General features: G+C 29.8%; 2 protein-coding genes across 3 annotated transcripts; one reads left to right on the forward strand and one right to left on the reverse strand.

The window, feature by feature from the left end:
* Window positions 1-1,074: 1,074 nt before the first annotated feature.
* LOC105259520 (pancreas transcription factor 1 subunit alpha) lies at window positions 1,075-3,810 on the reverse strand. Of its 2 annotated transcripts, XM_025409435.1 has the most exons (4): window positions 3,779-3,810; window positions 2,771-3,225; window positions 2,483-2,687; window positions 1,410-1,688 (listed from the first exon to the last, which is right to left on the reverse strand). In XM_025409435.1, exons 2-4 carry the CDS (start codon window positions 3,070-3,072, stop codon window positions 1,410-1,412), a joined length of 786 nt encoding a protein of 261 aa, XP_025265220.1. In that variant the 5' UTR covers window positions 3,073-3,225; window positions 3,779-3,810. The 2 variants fall into 2 exon arrangements, with proteins under 2 accessions (XP_011269805.1, XP_025265220.1); XM_011271503.3 differs by lacking the exon at window positions 3,779-3,810 and having other exon boundaries at window positions 1,075-1,688; window positions 2,771-3,072.
* A 12,675-nt stretch (window positions 3,811-16,485) lies between these two features.
* LOC105259523 (odorant receptor 4-like) lies at window positions 16,486-19,864 on the forward strand. Its single transcript, XM_020030088.2, has 9 exons — window positions 16,486-16,668; window positions 17,114-17,233; window positions 17,356-17,473; window positions 17,561-17,807; window positions 17,886-18,002; window positions 18,634-18,724; window positions 19,066-19,205; window positions 19,355-19,487; window positions 19,733-19,864. Exons 1-9 carry the CDS (start codon window positions 16,525-16,527, stop codon window positions 19,781-19,783), a joined length of 1,161 nt encoding a protein of 386 aa, XP_019885647.1. The 5' UTR covers window positions 16,486-16,524; the 3' UTR covers window positions 19,784-19,864.
* The last annotated feature ends 60 nt before the right edge of the window (window positions 19,865-19,924 follow it).

Here is a 19,924-nt window from a genome sequence, read left to right on the forward strand (position 1 = left end):
TAATCTGATTTTTCTTGCATAGGTTTTTTTATTTACAATAGTGTACAAAATCATACAAAACCATGTTATTTATTACAATTAACATCTTATGATTATCTGTATTCTATAAATCTAATAAATCAATCGTCTTACGAGGTACATGTGATGACGTATCTGCTTATTTAATACATTTATAACGCTTCTTATTTATTTATAAAATCTTTGGTCGATTATATAATAAGTTTGAATACAATTTTTCGCCATTATTCTTTACAATGTCTTTGCCCTTTTAAATTTCTTTGGCGTTTTAGATATTATTAAAGTTGATAATCGTAATAATCTCTTGACTAGATACAATAGTAATAATAAATTTACAATGAACGATTTACAAGTTTTATGACTCGTCAAAGAGAATAGCACAATAATCTTATACATAAAAACTTTCCTTAGCTAGAGAAATATTTTTATAAGAACTAATATAATAAGAGAGAGAAATTATAGTTTAATTTTGTCTAATATCTTCGAAAAATAATTAAAAAATTACATTTTTTAAGCTTTAGTAAAATTGAAATATTAATAGAGGAATATATATTAGTTATATATCTTACAATTAAATCTAATACATTTTTAAACTGTTGCTTACTCTTTGGATCTTTAGCTGTTTCGTCTTCTTAAAATATAATATATATTATAAAATACAGACGCACATATTTATCTAAAAAAAAAACTAGTTATTTTTGATGTTTTTATTTATGAAAATTAGAAATATTCCAAATTATAAGAGATTATAAAAAATATATACTTTTTGCAAAAATTTGTAGCATATCGTATTGTATATTAAAAATATAATTAAACACAAATATAATTAAATTATCGCCACTTATCGCATAATAATGATAGTTATTAGTAAAATCACTCACAAATTATTGTTTATGATGATAGTACTAACTATACAATTTTCAGTCTTATTACAATATATGCCGTAAATGGCTTGTCACATTTTTGGATATTGATTGAAATATAATCTGTGCGTTTTGATTTATATTCTAAAGCTATATAATAAATTAATGATTAGTAACTACATATTTATCGCTTTCTACAATTAATTAACTATTCATAAAACATTGGCTGTTCACAAAACGTATTAAACTTCTATGACTGGCTTTTCAATTCTGGAATTCACAATTCAACAATAGTCTAATCTATCTGTTTAGAAGCTTAGGAGAAAATTATTCTTAAAGTTAAGAAAATTATTAAAAAATTTTATTCAGATTTTCTCATAAAAAAGGAACAGATTAGATTGATTAGATTATACTAAGACTTTTTTCTTGAAGGTCAGATTCAAGTAATCAAATATTCATCTTCGATGACATTAAATTCGAGCGAACAGAGGATAAAAAACATATATAATGGTACTTGCGTTTTCCATTCTATCTCTTGCTATCGTGCCTCTGCAGAAGATCGCACAAGGCGGCTATGTAGCTCTGTGCCATCTGTAGAGTCTCGAACTTGCTGAGCTTGTGATCGGTTCCAAGGCTCGGCACGACCTCGCGCAACTTGTCGAAGGCGTCGTTCAGTCCGTTCATACGTCGTCTTTCACGTGCATTTGCGGCAAGACGACGACGTTTGAGCACCGTTGGCGACGGTGGAACGTCGCGCGATCTTCGCCGACCTTTTCGCGGGCTCACCGGCGGTGTCGTCGGCATTTTCTGGAAAATGTTTGCGGATCGAGCAAATGAATCGCATGCACTTGGCATATATTTTCAATTATCGCTTAATCTAAAATAACTAAAAATATAATTATAATATGAATATAAATTTAAATAACTAAAATTAACTAAAAATATTGTCTTGCATAATACTTAATTCAAGGCAATAAAATTGGGCATTCTATTAAATTTTATTTCGAATTAATTGTTTATATAAATAGTTAGGGCTAATTAATATGATTAAGCTTTTAAATATTTTACTCTTGAAATATGAACAGATGTTGAGTCAATTTTGACTTGTAATAAAATTTCTTTTATATCACAAAATATTTATGTAATTTTATATAATTTATATAATTTTATATAATTTTAGTTTCATATAATTTTATATAATTATATATATATAATAATATAATATATATAATAAATTTATAAATTTATATAATTTTAATTTCATATATATTGTATATTATATTCTTAAAAATTTTATTTTCTTCTTTTTAAAAATTACTTGTATATAATAATTAAAAAAGAAAGAGAAGTATTTTTAAAATAAAAATTATTCTTGTACAATGCACGTATGAAATATTTTTATTCGAAATAATAATATAAAATAAAATAGTGTTAATAAAATATAAAATAGTATTTAAAATACAGCGACTGATGTCTTTATTAGCGAAAAATTACTTAGTTCCTATCAGAATGATATAATTGATCGTTTTGTTAAGTTTTATAATTAATTAATTTATTAAGTTTTATAATTCGAATTAATAAATTAATAAATTAATAGTTACCTGCGTCGAGATGATGGGTTCCCAGCAACTGGCGCGAGATTCTACGATCGTGATGATTGGTTTGCTATTCTCCAGGGGCTGATACCTCGGTTCCTGCGGAGGAGTCTCGTAGCAGTAGGATGGGGTATGATAGTTCATCGAACTTTCCTCGTACAACATCGATCGCGGCGATCTTGTCTGATCCATCGAATGCGGCGGCTCGTATCTAACAAATTTCCGAGAGAATGACGATTTCTGCGCGAAATTTCCTCTCCTAACAAACCTCCCGATAGAATCTACAGTGATTACCTCTGCGGGGTGACAGGCGTCAGGACGCCATAAGCTCCTCGATCGTATCCCTCCGGGGTCTTCGTGTATTCCGGCACTACGTCCTTGGTGTAATCCAGCGTCTCGACCTCCCTTCGCGGCGTAAGTTCGTTCTCGTGCGTGCAATTATCTCTATACGCGATTCTGGTGGAATCGTAGCTGGGTGAGTTGTACGGTGACGGATACAGAGGGTCGTAGCTCCCCGCTGAATTGGCGTACGTGGGTGTCAGCATCTCGGACTGCGTGTTCTGGTAATTGCAGTGATGATTCGACAGCAGGGCCATGATTGTAGATTGGCGTTTTAAGTCGATTCAGCGAGAATGCTTCGTCAAAGTTGTTTCATTAAATGGGGTTCGTAGCAAAAGGCGAGGAAATACCTTTCACATGAGCGAATTTTCATGATTTTTCTGCAATCTTCAAATTTTCTTGATGTCCCGCTGAGGAAAGAATCAGAGCACCATCCATCACTGCTGATTCACATTCTGTTGAATTTTTCACGCAACCAAGTAATGGCATTTAGGTATCAGAAAAATATGTTTCTAGCGCTAGTCTTAATATACATCGCGGTAAATAATTTCACATTTATTTGGTCTCTCTTTTTGGCCTTTTATCGCAAAATTATTGTCGTATTTGCTCGTCCAATTAAATTATGACCGTATTTTTAATGAGATATAAAATAGAATAGAAATGTCAAATGTCAAATTTATTATCTGGCACACCACCTCCTACGTGAAATCCGATCGACTTCTCTCGCGTTAATCTCTTCATTGATAATCTTCCTCCGTTCACTTCCAATTTTTTTATCTCGCGGGTCTCGTGAAAAAGAAGCGTCGAGAGTGAAGACTGTCAGAGACGCTCGTCGAGTCGGATCGGTAAAAGGGCACCAGGGTGGACACCGATAGGTCCGATCCTCGCGGTGTAAAGGCTCGAGTTTAAGTGCGCTCGGCGCGTGCCGGAGCGTCCGTCAGCAGATCAACATATGGTACCCACCTTGTTTTCTACCTATCCATATAAACGATGCGTACACCTGGCAGCGGCTCATTCGGCTTCCTTCTGCACCCCTCTTCTCCTCAGGTTGTCCGATGACCGCTCCACAGACACGCCCGCGCTGCGAGCCACCGCGGTTCGCCAAAAAGCGGTCGGTGGCCTTAAACAAAAAGAGAAAGAAATGCGCCGATTTTCAAATATGTTCTATTTATTATCGCTACAGATGTAGCAAAGATGTAAGAAGAGCGAAAATTGACAAAATAATATCGGTAATTATTTGTCTTTATGCAACGTTGATTAGAAGTTGATTGAAAGGCGTGTCGAGTTTTTCATCCGAAAATAATTGTTGAACTTGTCGAATACTTACTCCATTACAATATCGCAGATACTTCTTCTTATGAGTTTTCCGACGTTGATCCGATGACAAAGTACTGCGGCAGTGTGTAATTAATTTTTAATTTCCGATTTCCCGCCTTTTTTCTTCCTCCGCTGTCAGCGTTTGGTTCGTCACGACGACCGATGGCGGAACGACAGATGCCTTCACAATAGAAACCACGCCACGTGTAATAACTATATGTGTATTATATTCGCCACATTTGTGTGTAGGCAGTATGAAAAGAACAACGAAGATGAACCGCGACGGGAAGAGGAAACCGGGCATCACGATCCTCGCAAACGCGGTTTCTCGTCCTTTATAATCTGAAAATATATAGACTAAAATAGCGTACGATTGCAGGTTTTCAATTACGATCCTTTGCTAATTAAGATTTTCCTTTTCAAACGATCGCATAGGTCGATAAATCGATAAATCGATGTTACATAAAAATGTAATCTAGCGTTAGAATTTTTGATTCGTACAGGAAACTTTGATAAATATTAAGGATGTTTTGTATCTACTTTCAAAAATTATTATATAAAAAATTAAATTATTATATTGAGAATTTAATGAAAATTGTACAAAATGTCCTTACATATGTTTAGAATCTTCAGTACAATTTTTAAATCGATTTACTAAAGCGATCACAAGTTATAAGGATTTTAATTTGCACCGAATTAACATGTGTTCTTATGGGAAACGTAATTACGTCGATTCAAATGATAAAAACACATGGAAATAATATTCAGAATTTGTTTAAAATTTGCAAAAGTTTAGATACAGAGGAAATATTTGATCAAATAATATTATACAATTACTAACTGGTTAAAAAGATATTAAATATTATTCAATGAAGCCATGTATCTGTCACAAGACGAAATTCTCTGACAAAAGTTAATCATTTCGATTAACAAAATTCGAAATATTTGAGTAAAAACGCAATAAATATTAAAAAATACATCTCTGCATTGTAGCTAAGATCAAATTGATATTTCATACAATGTTTCATACTCAAAATACATCAAAAGTGGATATATTCGTCAATATTGATTTTCAGCTACTTTTTGCTGAGATTGTACATAACATCCTTAAAGTGATTAAATACAATTTTATGTATTTTATGATTTTATGTATTTTTGCCTCGATTTGTTTGAATTTATTATTTCTAAGAAAGATAGGATTAATATCCTATTAAATTAAAATATTAGATTCTATCAATTATTTTCATATAATTAATTGTATAATATTGTCATATCAGATAAAATCGAATTTTTCAAAATAATCGATGTTTCCTCAAGTTTTTATCGCAAAATCAAAAAGACAGCGACAAGTAAAAAGAGAGAGGATATTTTGATAAAATTGAATAGTTTTTAAATTCTGAAAGAGATAAAATATGAACAGCTGATATAGATAGAATATACAGGATGTTCCAGACTTAACGAATCAGCCATCAATAGCAGATTCCTGAGATCATTTGAAGACGAAAATTCTAATATTAAAATGTCGAGGAAGACTTCATAAAAATGTTCAAACTACTGACTACTGTCGCATCGAAGACACAATCGCCTTCACTGCAGAATTCTATTTTTTTATTTTATATTGATCTCTCTATCGATATCGCCGAAACTACATCTTCTTCAACATTTTGGTATTAAGATTTTTGTTTCCAAATGATCTCAGGAATCTACCATTAACAGTTGATTTGTTAAGTCTGGGACACCCTGTATATACATAAAGGATGTTTCATTTTTATCAAAATTTCGAATTTTAAAATGAAAATTATATCTGTATATAATTTTCATTTTACACGATTTTAAATAACATATCATTGAATAATTTAATGTATGTTTTCTTCTTCTAATAATCATTATTTATTTTCATTTATTCTGGATTATTGTCAATTATTCTTATCATAATACCTGACACAAATACGTGGCGATATAACGTTCATAAAATATCAAGAATATCCGAGCATGATCAATCAATATCGATACGCGGTCGATTGAACATCTTGTAAATAGAGGAATTGTAAAAGCGGATGATGCGAATAGAAGATCGACAGAAGGAGGAAAGGGAGGGAAAAGGCAGTAGAATACAACGGTCGCGTGCTGTTACCATCACAAGGCCCACTCGCCTTGAGACAATTAGCGATATCCATCTCCCTCGGGGACCTACCCCTCGGAACGGAACGGGCCCAGACTCGGCGCGCGTGGCATCCGTCTACGAAAGCATAACGAGAGGAGCCGCAAGGTGCCTGCCGACCAACCGAGGGCGGGAGATTTTGGGATAAAGATGCGCACGGCGCCGGAAGGAAGTTCTCCGAGAGATTGCATTCGAAACAAAATCTTCATGTTCGATTTTCTATCATAAGATTGAGATACGCCAAGATCCGAAGATAGAATGATTCCAAACTTCAAATTTTTATTCTCAAACCAGAGTAAAATAATAATATAAAAAATAATAATATAAGTAAAATAATAATAATATAAAGTAAAATAATAATAATATAAAAAATTATAATATAATAACGTCTCAAACATTTTAGAAAAGTTCCTGAAAGTGTGATTGTTATTTATAGATAATTAATAGCGTAAGATAATTAAATTATATTTATAGACAATTAATAGCATAAGATAAATAAATTATGAGACAATTAATAGCAGAGACAAGGAAATATAGAAAGCATCAATAAGAAGTTTATGATGATGAAATCTGACAGAAAATTAAATATTATATTTTTTTGCTCAAAGAACGGTACGTACAGCTGTCTTTCGATTTCTTCGTTGCGAATGAAATAAAAGCGATGTTGGATGAAAATTAATTACACATGTCCCTCTCTTTCTTTCTCACGTACGCACGTGCGCGTTTGCGATGCCGTTGATAGAGGATTTTTAATAATCTTATATGAATCGCGATACAGTTTGGGGGAAGGTATAAGGTGTTGGTGAGGCGGGAGATTTCGTGATAAAGTCGAGGAGAAGGGAACTCGAGTGCACTCGAGAAGAAAGACACCTTGCAATCGGACGAGCAAAGTAATTTAATCGATACCAAATGGACATTTAAACATGTCCGACAAACAATATGCGACTTTTTTCGAGAGATATATTGCGACCTATTTAAGGATGTTTTGTATGTAATCCCAGCAAAGAGTGGTTGAAAATCAATATTGATGAATATATATTCACTTTTGATGTATTTTGAGTAAGAAATTGAGTGAAATATTACAATTTGAGCTTAGCTAGTGCAGAGATGTATTTTTTAATATTTATTGCGTTTTTACTGAAACTATACAACGCAAAGCGCGCGTTTCCATTTATTCCCTTTTATTATATATACATTTCTCAAAAAATGCAGGATAATATTGCTAAAAATATGTACTTAGGGTTTTTCAAATTGTTGATTACGAACCCTCTATCATATTTTGATATTTCAAAATGACAGCTCAAGACGGCTCTACAAAAATGAGAAAACAAGACAAATTTGGGAAACAGTTATGCTAAAAATCTTTTTTATCAATATTGTCAAGAAAATTTTTTTTTATCAATATTGTCAAGCTATGTCGTTTTGACACCAATTTCAAATTATGTAAATCTGATAACGTGTTCATGGTCATCAACTATGATATTCATTGTTTATAAACTTACTATGCAGCTAATTTTATGATTTACTGCGCAGGATTATAAGTGTTATCAGGGAACATTTTGATTGGATTTATCCGAAAATATAATAACGGATTCTTCATCAGAGACGTTAAAAATACTTGGATACATATTTTCAAACAAAAATTGGAAAAAAATTTTTTGAGCCACTTAAGTGGCTTTCTGGCCCTCTCAAGGTTAATTAATATGTAATTACATAGGGATAGTATAAGTTTAAATAGAATGTGATATTTTAGCCGTCGCTCGTTGTTTATTAAAAAGTTATTAACAAAAGAATTTTACAATTTTAATGCTTTTTATCTCTGGAAATATTGATTTGAGTAAAAAAATGTTAAGCAGAAAATAAAATATAAATGTTGCTGAAAAACTCTACAAAAAAAGTTATATGCATTTTTTTCATAAACCTACTATTTTAACTGTTATATATATATGAAAAAATAATAACTTTAAATACATTTGAATAATAAAGTAGTGAGAAACGCTTCGAATATTGTAATTTTCTTACTAAAGACGATTAAGATTAGTATCGAAACATAATTTGCTTTAAATATTAATTAATTAATTAATTAATTAAAAATTAATTAACAATATGAAAGTGTATCGCAACCATAAATTTTATCGAATCGTAATTAAAAATTGAAACAGGAGATATATAAAAGAGGATAAACAAATTAATTATGTAATGATCTTTCGATCTGCTGTTAATTAAATATATTTCGAACAATACTTTAAATTTTCTCAATCCTTGTTAATTAAACAATATACAATTTAATCGAGAATCGATTAAATTATAGAAATTCAAAATATTAAATAATCGCTTCGATCGTTGCGATTTTTACGGACAATAATTATTATTTTAATATTTAGAGTCACAAACATATTTCATCCGTGTTATCTTATCGTTCTACTTGACAATGTAAATATAATTTAAATTGTTAGAGAACACGAAGTAAAACAATCGAATTATAGATGCAAATAATTAGCATAACGAAGGCTCCATGATAAATTGTTTAATAAATAATCAATTTTAATCAATAAATTGTTTTATATAAATTGTTTTATAATTGTTTATAGTGTATAAAATATTTTGACAACGAATTATCAATAACATTATGTTTGACTTTGATGACAATAAACAATAGTGTGTTATTGTTTGTACGTTACGGTTTTGCTATCATTTGTTCGGTGACATTCGAGCAGTAAAGTAACGATGGGAAATGCTTCGTATGTTAATTAATTGTTTAATAAATAATCGTTAATAATTAATCTATAAATTGTAAAACTTTTACAATTTAATATTTTCGTGTATAACAGTATATGTTATAGTACGTAAAATATTTCGGCAACGAATTATCAATAACACGGTGTTCGACTTTGGCAACATAAATAATAGCGCGCTGTTATTAATATGTTATAGCTTTATTATCATTCGCATAGTGACACTCGAGCGATAAAATAGTGATGCGAAACGCTTCGCATATTATCGATTATTTTTTCTAAACACGATTACGATTAGTATCGAAACATAATTTGATATAATTATTAATAATTAAAAATAAATTAACTTATGATAAACGTCATAAAAATGTATCAACGATAAATCTTTATCGAATCGCAATCATTAATTACTGCGAATAAAAATTGAAAAAAAAGAACATAAAAGTAGATAAAGAAATTAATTTTATTATGATCTTTCGATTATTGATGCTTATTATAATAATTTCTTTAACGATACTTATTAAAATTAAACAAATTTCGACCAATGCTTTAAATTTTCTTAATCGACAATTACTCATAGAATATTTCAACGACGTTTTATGACTTACGATAATTCGCACAGTAACCTTGAACAATAAAGTAATGACGTGTCATATATTATCAAATTCTCTCCCTACATAGTCAACTTTGACGATATAAACAGTACCGGTAATGTTTATGACCTATGATCATTCCCTCAGTGGCCTTCGAGCAGCGAGGTAGTGATGTGAGACGTTCCACATATTATCAAATTCTTTCTCTAACAATTATTTTGAACATTGCTTTATATAATAGATTTTCTCTTATCTTTTATATTTTTATTTATCGTTTATATTTGCGAATTAAAATTTATATAGTATATTACAAAATTAATTATATATTATATTATATATAAGATTATATATAATATAATATAACCCTCCCATGGGGTACACCTTGTCGCGGTGGGAGGGCTTAGTACCTGGACGGTGTCTTGAGGTTTATCTTAAATTTTTCAATTTATGATAAATTTTAAGGTGCCTGAATGGGAAGCTAAGTACCCTTTCGCGTCGTCGGTGCTGTCAACGTGCCGCGGACGGCAAGCGCTTCGTCAACACGTCGCGTTTTCGCGTTGTTGTAATTCTTGTAAGTGAAATGGGATTTTCGCTCGTACCAAAACCGGGAGTGCCGTTAAAGATATACACATATTAAGAACATCGCGCGATCAAATATAAAATTTTTAATCGCATCGAAATAGTACGGGAGTGCCGTTCAGTATCGCGCGTAAAATAACGAAAATAGCGATATAAAAATATCGCTCGCGAGTGCGGGAGTATCGTTAAAAGTCGTTTATCGCACGTCAACAACATGAGAGGAGGAGGAGGCCTGGGAGAGGCATCTTACATCGGCGGAGCAACCTGATGGTGAATATCTATTATTTATATATTAATTGTTGTAAATCGTTAACTTGTTATAAACAAACAGTAATTCGATCTTATTATTTAAATGAATTAAAGAGAAAGATTTTTATAAAAGTCATATAAAATTTTCTATTTAAAATACAATTTCAAAAATTTATAAAATTTTTTCATACGTGTTTATCTGCTTATTATTTTACACATCGAGTATAAAATTCTACGCAATAGAAATTTTTTAAAATATTAATTGCATTTTGTAAGCGTTATTATAAATGAATTTTATATTTGTATGTTACAGACAACCAGCTTCGATAACAACAACTCCGCTGTTGCGCATCAGTGCCGGTGAGTGAAAAAAATTTCTATTTAACTTTAAGGTAACGGATTCGTAGAGATTACAGATGTAGATGTAGATTGTAAATTGTAGATAAATCCGTTGCCTTAAAATGGAAGAGCTAGGATGGATTAAATTAAATAAATTAAATTAAATAATTAAATTAAATTAATTAGATATTATTAAATTAAATTAACAGATGCTTATTTTATTAAATTAAATTAATGCTTATATTATTAAATTAAATTAATAGATGCTTTGCATCTATTGCGAAAATAAATTAAAATATTAATTAAAAAGAGAAGAGATCAAGAAAAGATTTTTTTGTAAAGGTTTTTTGTCTAATTTATTAAATAAAGAACACGCATTAACAATTTTATCAATTTTTGATAAATTGCTAATTTTGATGAATTGCTCACAGCTCATCCATCGTAGAATTTGTTTGTAGATATTGTCTTTAAATTTTACTTTAACTTAATATAAAGCCAAACGATTAATTAATTAAATAATTTGTAATATGATAAATATACACACATTAATTATATACTTTATTATAAAATATAATTTATAGAAATTTGTAGTAATTTGGCTTTATTTCAGTTAAAATAAAGTTATATTCAGTATTTAACGAGCGATCATGAAATCAAACGATCCTTACTAAATGGAGCCTAAATATTTCACGCTTTTTTTGCTGGTAATTATCCGACAAAAGAAGGAGTAATTAGCTCCTTCTTCGATCTCTGATTAGAGATCGAGAAAGAAAGTGGCCAGGGGAAACGAAAAGTAGGTTCAACTGGCCTGAAGAGGTTAGGGTACGCGGTTAGGGCACGCGGTTAGGGCACGCGGTTAGGGCACGCGATTAGGGCATGCTGTTAGGGCACGCGATTAGGGCACGTGACTAAAATATATATACATGGTAAGGTGATGATTAGAGATAGGTTCCTCAAATCTCGTATAATTTTAATTAATTAGGAAGTAGGATTGTTAAGGCTATTAAATAAAATCATTAGAATTCTTCTATCGATATTAGGGTTGATAGAACTCTAAGATTATTAGAATTTTTTAATAGTAGGATTGTTAAAGCAATTAAAATTATCCTAAAAGAATCCTTTAATAGTAGGATTATTAGGACTATTAAGTAAGATTCATTCTTTCTTTTAATATTCCAATAATCCTAATTAAAATTATTTTAATTAAGTTGAATTTATTTTTAAGAACGTTGTAAAAGTAAATATAACATGTTTTAAGAATAAAAATGTTTTAAAAGTGAAATTTAAATTATCAAAATTATCTTCAGAAATATTAAAGAAATTATATAATTATTAACGTTTAAGAAATAACATGTTATATTTTATTTTAAAAGTTAAAAATATATGTGTATTAAATCAAATATAATATTAAATCTAAATGTTAATGCTATCAATATCAAATTATTATATCGATGTTATTAAATATTTGAATAAATGGAATATTATTATTTGATATTAATAGCATCATAAATTTGTAAATTGTAAATTATAAATAGTTATAATTGTATTTTAATTATAATTTAACATTGATATTTTAATTGTACTAAACAACGCAAAACACGCGCTTCGCGCGTGCCATTTATTCCCTTTTATTATATATACATTTCTCACTGTCACACAAGCTGTCAAAATTTGTAATAATCGCAAATGACAGCTGCTCACTATGAATTGAGTGCAATAAAAGAACCAATCGGCATCGCGGAAAATAGGCAATATTACTTCGAGATTTTCGAGAATCGACTTAACGCCTTTTTTAAAATAGGATTATATGAATCTATGGTGGAAGGAGAAAGAATGACCTCCTTCATTCAAACAAGCCATACAAGAAACAATTAAAAAACAGGCTCTAATAAACTTCCAAATTGGATTGCGAGATGAATTAAAAATTCTCGTGCGTTCACAAAGATACACCACGCTCCAAAAAGCGATAAACGACGCGAGCGCGGAAGAGAAGCTTATCGAATCGTCTATCACACGAGCACCCGGCTTCTCTAATAAAAATAAATTTGATACTAAACACGCGCGACCAACTCGAGATACAAATATACAATGCTATAAATACGGAAATTCTGGTCACTATGGACGCGATTTTTAGATGTGGAGATATGAAGAAATGGGGAAATGGAGATGTGGAGAAGTGGAGATATGTCAACTCGAGACTGCATTGAAGTTATATTTTTAATTTGAATTGAACTGTTTTGGGAAACAATCATAATATATTACGAGCGACGCGATGGCTGACACGACAATTTTTATGAAAATATATAAAAGATGATGCATGCGACCATGTTTGCATGAGTATACAGATATGGAGATGTGGAGAAATGGAAAAATTGAGATATGGAGAAATGGAGATGTGGAGATGTGGAGATGTGGAGAAATGGGAAAATGTTAATTCGAGACTGCATTGAAATTGTATTTTTAATTTAAATTGAAATATTTTGAGAAACAATCATAATATATTAAATTTATGCGATAAATGACTTGATAATTTTTATGAAAATATATAAAAAGAATATATAAAATATATAAAAATATATAAAAGAAGATGCATGCGGCCATGTTTACATGAGTATACAGATATGGGGATGTGGAGAAATGGAGAAATGGTGATATGGAGAAATGGAGAAATTCGAGACTGCATTATATTTTTATTTTAAATTGAACTGTTTTGAGAAACAATTATAATATATTACGCGATAAATGACTTGATAATTTTTATGAAAAATATACAAAAGAAGATGCATGCAACCATGTTTATATGAGTATACAGATGTGGAGATGTGGAGAATCCTTAATTATAAATGTATATTAAAAAAGAAATTCTATACACGTATATTTTTCAGTAATCGCGGATACATTTTTAAAACTTCAACCATGATTGAAAGTACCCTCGTCATACAGTCATTAACCTTTCGTCAGCTTTCTATTTAATTCCACATCCAATTAAAAACTTTATCCATAGGGTGGAGTGCGTGACGAGCGCGTGATAGATCGACTATTGCTGTTTTCAGTTTCGACACTTTCGGGAACAAATCGTTCTCGAGAGCCATATGGCTCCATAACCACGTGGAAAAATCCTGAACCTATTAAAATTTTCTTATGATATTCGAATTGCGTCGCACATTATTTGCGGTATATTTTACGGAGTATAATTATATATAATATTTAAAACGTATGTGTGTGTGTTTAAAAAAATATTATTTTAAGAGTTTTTCGAAAATAATATAATGATACATTGATTATACATGTATATGTATGTTATATACAGGATATCTGATAACTTTTTGCAGTCCCGAAGTGTGAAGATTGATTCAAAGGAATTAGGAGGAAACCCTTCAAAGGATTAAGAAGGAAAGTCCTCCCAGAAATATATATATATATACAGGGTGCTATATATCCCAGACTATCCGCACATCCCTTTTAAGATGAAAATAAATGGCTTTTATAAAAAATCTCGAACAATTTTTAAGTAAATCGAGTACGCTCTATCAAATGGTAATATTTTCAACTTTTGATTCCGACTGGAAATATGCCATCCGGATCGGAAGTTGCGTTTTTTTAGGGGAACATGATACTTTTTATTACAGATTCGAATTGTACGTGAAAAAATAAGAAACTTTTGTATCAAACGTTTTTTCTAAAAGTGCCTCTGTCAATCTTAAAATTGACTTTGAAAGTAACTGATGAAATAATGAATTTCAATTTTAAGATTGACAGAGGCACTTTTAGGTGCCTTTAAAAAAGTTTCTTATTTTCTCACGTACAATTCGAATCTGTAATAAAACGTACCATGTTCCCCAAAAAATTCAACTTCCGTTCCAGGTAGTGTATTCGGTATAGATCGGAATCAAAAGTTGAAAATATTACCATTTGATAGAGCGTACCCGATTCACTTAAAAATTATTCGCGACTTTTGATAAAAGCCATTTATTTTCATTTTAAAAGGAGTGTACGGGTGGTCTGGGACACCCTGTATATCCCAGAAATATATATTTTACATATATATGTAAAATACAGAGATAATTTTTCAAAAATAAAGCTAGATTAACTTAAACTAAAAAGAAAGGCCTTATATCATTTTGTAAAATTCGCAAAAAATGGGATATAAACAGGAAAAGGATGCCCACATACACACAATCAAAGCGATCTGTGTTAGACCTTTAAATATGTACTTATCTAGAGCTCTAATCTGGAGCACATGTACGCTCTCTGAATGTGTGCATATGACCAGCATCCTCTTTCTAACACTAGACTCATAGAAGAAAAAAAATACTTTAGATTTTATGTTAATATATACATTTTAAGATAAATATCGAATATGAATTAACCCACATAGCACATTATACTAAAAAGATATCTTTATAGATATCTTTCATTCAGATATGTACACTTACGTACAAGAGCAATCCTGTATCTTCGTAAATGCCGATAATCGTGTTTCTATTGACTTCTATTATCTCTTTTCGATCGCTGGGCTTATCGTCGTAATATTCTAATCTGTTCTTCTACACGTGTCAACTTGTATACATCTAGAACGAAAATAATACGTAAAATTTAGTAAAATTTTAATATTTAATATTAAGTCAAAAATAGCAGAGTTTTATGCTACTCTTGTACATATTTAAAGATCTGCGTGTGTGTGGGTGTCCTCTTTCTCTTTATATCCCATTTTTCTGCGAATTTTACAAAATGATATAAGGTCTTTCTTTTTAGTTTAAGTTAATCTAGTTTCATATTTAAAAAATTATCTCTGTATTTTACATATATGTGTAAAATATATTTCTGAGAGGATCTTCTTCATTGGAACCAATCTATCTTCACATTTCCGGACTGCAAAAAGTTATCAGACACGGAATGTATATAACAACATAAATATATAACAATAATAATATAACAATAACATACGATAACATAACATTGCTTTATTAATTCGATATTTGATAAACATATTATTATTATAATATTTTGTTTAAATTTATATATATATATATAATTTTTATTATTATAATATTTTTTTAAATTTATATATATATATATATATAATTTTATATATATATATATATATATATAATTTTATATATATATATATATATATATATATATAAAATTTATATATATATAATTTTTATTATTATAATATTTTTTTAAATTTATATATTTATATTTTTATATATTCTTAAAGAAATAATTATACACTACTAAATTGCAATATCCATGTCGCGATGGTTGGCACTCTTCATCAGGCATTTTTCTACAAATTTTCTTTATGAAAAAAAGCAAAGTCTTTGCTCATGTATCGTCGTTACTTGACAATAATGGATATATTGATTAAGTGTTTTCAGCTTTGTTCTCTCTATATGCTCTTCAGTTCCTCGATACGCGATAAAGAAAGAGATTCAAAACAATGTCAGATGAAGAAACACTCTGAAAATTGATACTTTCAATCTAAATGATGGCTAATAGAGACAAAGTGGTAGGAAATTTTGATGATTTTATTTTACATAAACGAACATCAGACTACAGTATTAGCTATATTCAGCAATCATTTGCATTGGCTATAAGTATAATTGGCAGAATTATTGCAAAAGTCGAGCTACACAAAGAATTGTTAACACAGTAAGATATAACTAGTGGACATGGTAGGGATCAAAGGGATCCTATGATGCTTTCTCTCAGTGCTCTAATTTAAGGAAAATGGACTTCTTCGATGGTCGTAACTACAGAGTGAATAAAATTTTGCTGTCAGCAATTGGCCAATGGCCTTACCAATCGTCCAAGACGAACTATATTATAACTATTGTCATAACGACTATAACCTGTTCGCAACTTCTTACGAAGGTATAGCAACGATTAATGTTGTACAGCTTTTATTTCGGAAAAATAAATCCGTAAATCATCATTCATTTATCTGCTTGCATTGGATTTAATTTTATTTAATTATTTAATTATTATAAGTTCAATAGTAATGAGGCATTAAGTCTATGATAATGAGGCTCAGTCTATTTGAATTAACCATATATTATGAAATATTTACAATAAACAAAAAAAAATAAAAAAATACAAGTTAAAGTTAAATGTGAAATGTAAAGTGTTCATGAGGAAAATCAAAATAAAATGTCAGTATAAAGATTACAAATAATTTAAAAATAACTGATAAAGAGAGAAACAAATAAATGGCGTCGCAATAAAATGTCAGTAAAAAGATATTTAATTATTATTGTATTATTTGGATTTAATTTAATTATTTTCCATCCTCGTAATCGCATTGATTACTTCGTTTAAGTTATGCAGTATGTTCTCCTATATTCACGACATGGAAATCGTAATCGAGTGCCTTACTCCGATAATGATTGACATATCAGGTATAACGAAAATAATGAATTCCATGTTATGTGTGAATGAGGTAGGTGCTATTATCATGTATTTTTCTCGGAATCGCTTTTATTCGTGTAATATATTCCAAGCATTACTGTCAACACAAACCTTCCACTGAAAAATAATTTGCACAATTGTAAATTTATACAGATGAGAACATTGCTTGATCAGATACAAGCTGATTTTCGCTCGTTACGAAACTCCGGCGATATAGAAATTCTTCAAAAGTACGCGGACAGCGGCAGAAAATTCTCGATTATTTACATTTGTCAGTAAATGACGATATAAGAAATTTTTGCTATTTATTTAATCAATCAACAATTGTCTATATTTTTCATTGATATTTTCTTTCTAGACACGTTGTATATAGTAATGGTGATATTTATGTTGACGCCTTTGCCAGCGTTAATTCTTCACGTTGCTAACGAAACTCGACCAATGTTGCACAGAGTCGAATATTACGTTGACATTGATAAATATTACTTTCCGATTTTAATTCACGGGTATCTCACCGTTTTAATCTGCGTCACTTCCATAGTCGCGACCGATGCGATGTTAGTGATATTTGTGCAACACGCTTGCGGAATGTTTATCATAACCGGGTGAGTAATAGTCTTCCTTAGAAAGAGAGACTTTGGTGAAAGAGTTGTCTCTTAGATTGATCATTATTATTCTAATAGTTCGCGAATAAAACGAGCGTTACAAGGGGAATTGACAGATGCCAATCTTTCGGTTGTGGAGGATAAGGCGTATCGAAATATGATACAATGTGTTCATGATCATAGAGCTGCTATAAGGTTCGTGTCATTTGTATACATTTGTTTTGCGATTTTTATTTTCCCTTGAATATTTCCTCGAACAACGAAACCTGGATCAATTTTGACTCCTGACAAAAAGCTCTGTTATACATGTCGCAGAATAACATTTATAATGGATTTTAATTATGATAATATTTATACATCATTATTTTATGTTTTCCTCTTTAAAAAAATATTATCAATATAATTAATATAATAATATTTATAATTGAAAAATATTATTTATAAAAAAATACTATTAATTAAAAATTAATTATAATACTACTTATTAAAAAATATTATTTATATAATTAATATAATAATATTTATGATAATTAAAAGAAAAAGGAAAAGTATTTTTAAAATAAAATTAATTTGATGTTTCTATAGATAAAACATATGTATGATACAGGTAAAATATTTGTTTCGATTATCGAACATGAGTTTTACAAAATAATTTTAAAATATTATTTTAAACTTGTCATTAGTAACCCAATGATCCATCGACGAGGAATCAAATGCTTCGTTTATTTCTATAATATTAAAACAAATAAATAATCACGCGAATATTCTTAACTGATCAATTTTTATAATATCAAGCGTGTTACATTTTTCTTATATTTGAATCAAGGCTCGTCAATCTCATAGAAGCTGCGTATTCCAAATATATTTTGTTTCATACTGGACTTAATATGATAGCTATAAGCATCACAGGTGTTGGGGTATGTGTGTGTCTCATATTTAGTATTATGGTAATATTATCGTTATTATTATTATATTATGGTAATTTATTATTATGGTAATCAATCAATAATGAATATTGTCAATTAATTTAGCAGTAGATCTTCAAATATAAACGATTGGAAAAATAATATCGCTAATCCATGATTTATTTATATACATTAAAGGCACATAAACTCTTTTTCCATCGCATATAATATAATCATATAAATATCATTATTCGATTTACATATCTTTAATTATTATTTAGATATTTATAATATTATCTTTGCGATAGAATATTTACTCAGTTTCCATTGCAATTAATATAATTATTGTTTAGGCTGTGACAAAATTGAACGACCCGTCTGAACTTTTTAAATTAATAGCAGTGTCGTGGGCGTTATTATTCCATCTATGCTTGGAATGTTTGAATGCTCAGAAATTAATGGATTATAGCGGATATCTTCTTCATACTAGTCTGTACGGACATTATACGTAAAAAAATAAGATACTTAATATTAAATTATGTGAACGGGAAATGATATTTATAATGCATGAGGATAACAATTGGCTTCGAAATTTGAATGGCTCAGCAAGGCTGTTAGAAAATTTTTCTATAATAATTGCAGAGTAAATTTAAACTGGTATGATGCATCTCCTAGAACGAAAAAGCTCGTTCTTTTCATGATGATGAAGACGCATTCGCCTTGTGTATTAACGGCCGGCGGTATGTTTGTTTTATGCATGGAAACATACGCTACGGTAAGATGATTCGTTCCGAGTAATTAAACGACACAGGATACATAATAATATTATAATATTTAATAATAATAATATTTGTATAATATAATTAATAATATTCATTCGGAAAAATTAATTATTTTATATCCGTTCTTCGATATAATTAAAATACATTTCTTGAGATGAATTTTCAATTTTATATACAATCAGTCAATTTCATATTTTAATTTTTTGTACTTACAATGTCGATCGTTTTTCTCTTCAAGATTGTGAAAACTGCTGTATCATATTTCACCTTCCTACGCTCGGCGCAATAATGGATTCTCCCTTTTGAAAGTTGACAATGTTGAAATATCAATGATATCAAGAAACAGTAATTAACGACCATGAGCTAAAAATTTAATCTGAAATGAAAAACAATCGCTTTAATAAATTATTTGTCAAAATTTTATATCAAG

This window comes from Camponotus floridanus, unplaced genomic scaffold (assembly GCF_003227725.1).
Source record: "Camponotus floridanus strain SB8 unplaced genomic scaffold, Cflo_v7.5 scaffold10, whole genome shotgun sequence".
Lineage (NCBI taxonomy): Eukaryota > Metazoa > Arthropoda > Insecta > Hymenoptera > Formicidae > Camponotus > Camponotus floridanus.

What these genes read in the sequence shown, in the direction of transcription:
- LOC105259520 (XM_011271503.3), bottom strand. Translation starts at nt 3,072, where the DNA reads ATGGCCCTGCTGTCGAATCATCACTGCAATTACCAGAACACGCAGTCC. An exon ending in ACGCCTGTCACCCCGCAGAG is followed by an intron (nt 2,688 to 2,770) that starts GTAATCACTGTA and finishes GAAATTTGTTAG; the next exon opens with ATACGAGCCGCCGCATTCGA. An exon ending in AACCCATCATCTCGACGCAG is followed by an intron (nt 1,689 to 2,482) that starts GTAACTATTAAT and finishes AACATTTTCCAG; the next exon opens with AAAATGCCGACGACACCGCC.
- LOC105259523 (XM_020030088.2), top strand. Translation starts at nt 16,525, where the DNA reads ATGGACTTCTTCGATGGTCGTAACTACAGAGTGAATAAAATTTTGCTG. An exon ending in ATTCTCGATTATTTACATTT is followed by an intron (nt 17,474 to 17,560) that starts GTCAGTAAATGA and finishes TTTTCTTTCTAG; the next exon opens with ACACGTTGTATATAGTAATG. An exon ending in TAAGCATCACAGGTGTTGGG is followed by an intron (nt 18,725 to 19,065) that starts GTATGTGTGTGT and finishes ATTATTGTTTAG; the next exon opens with GCTGTGACAAAATTGAACGA.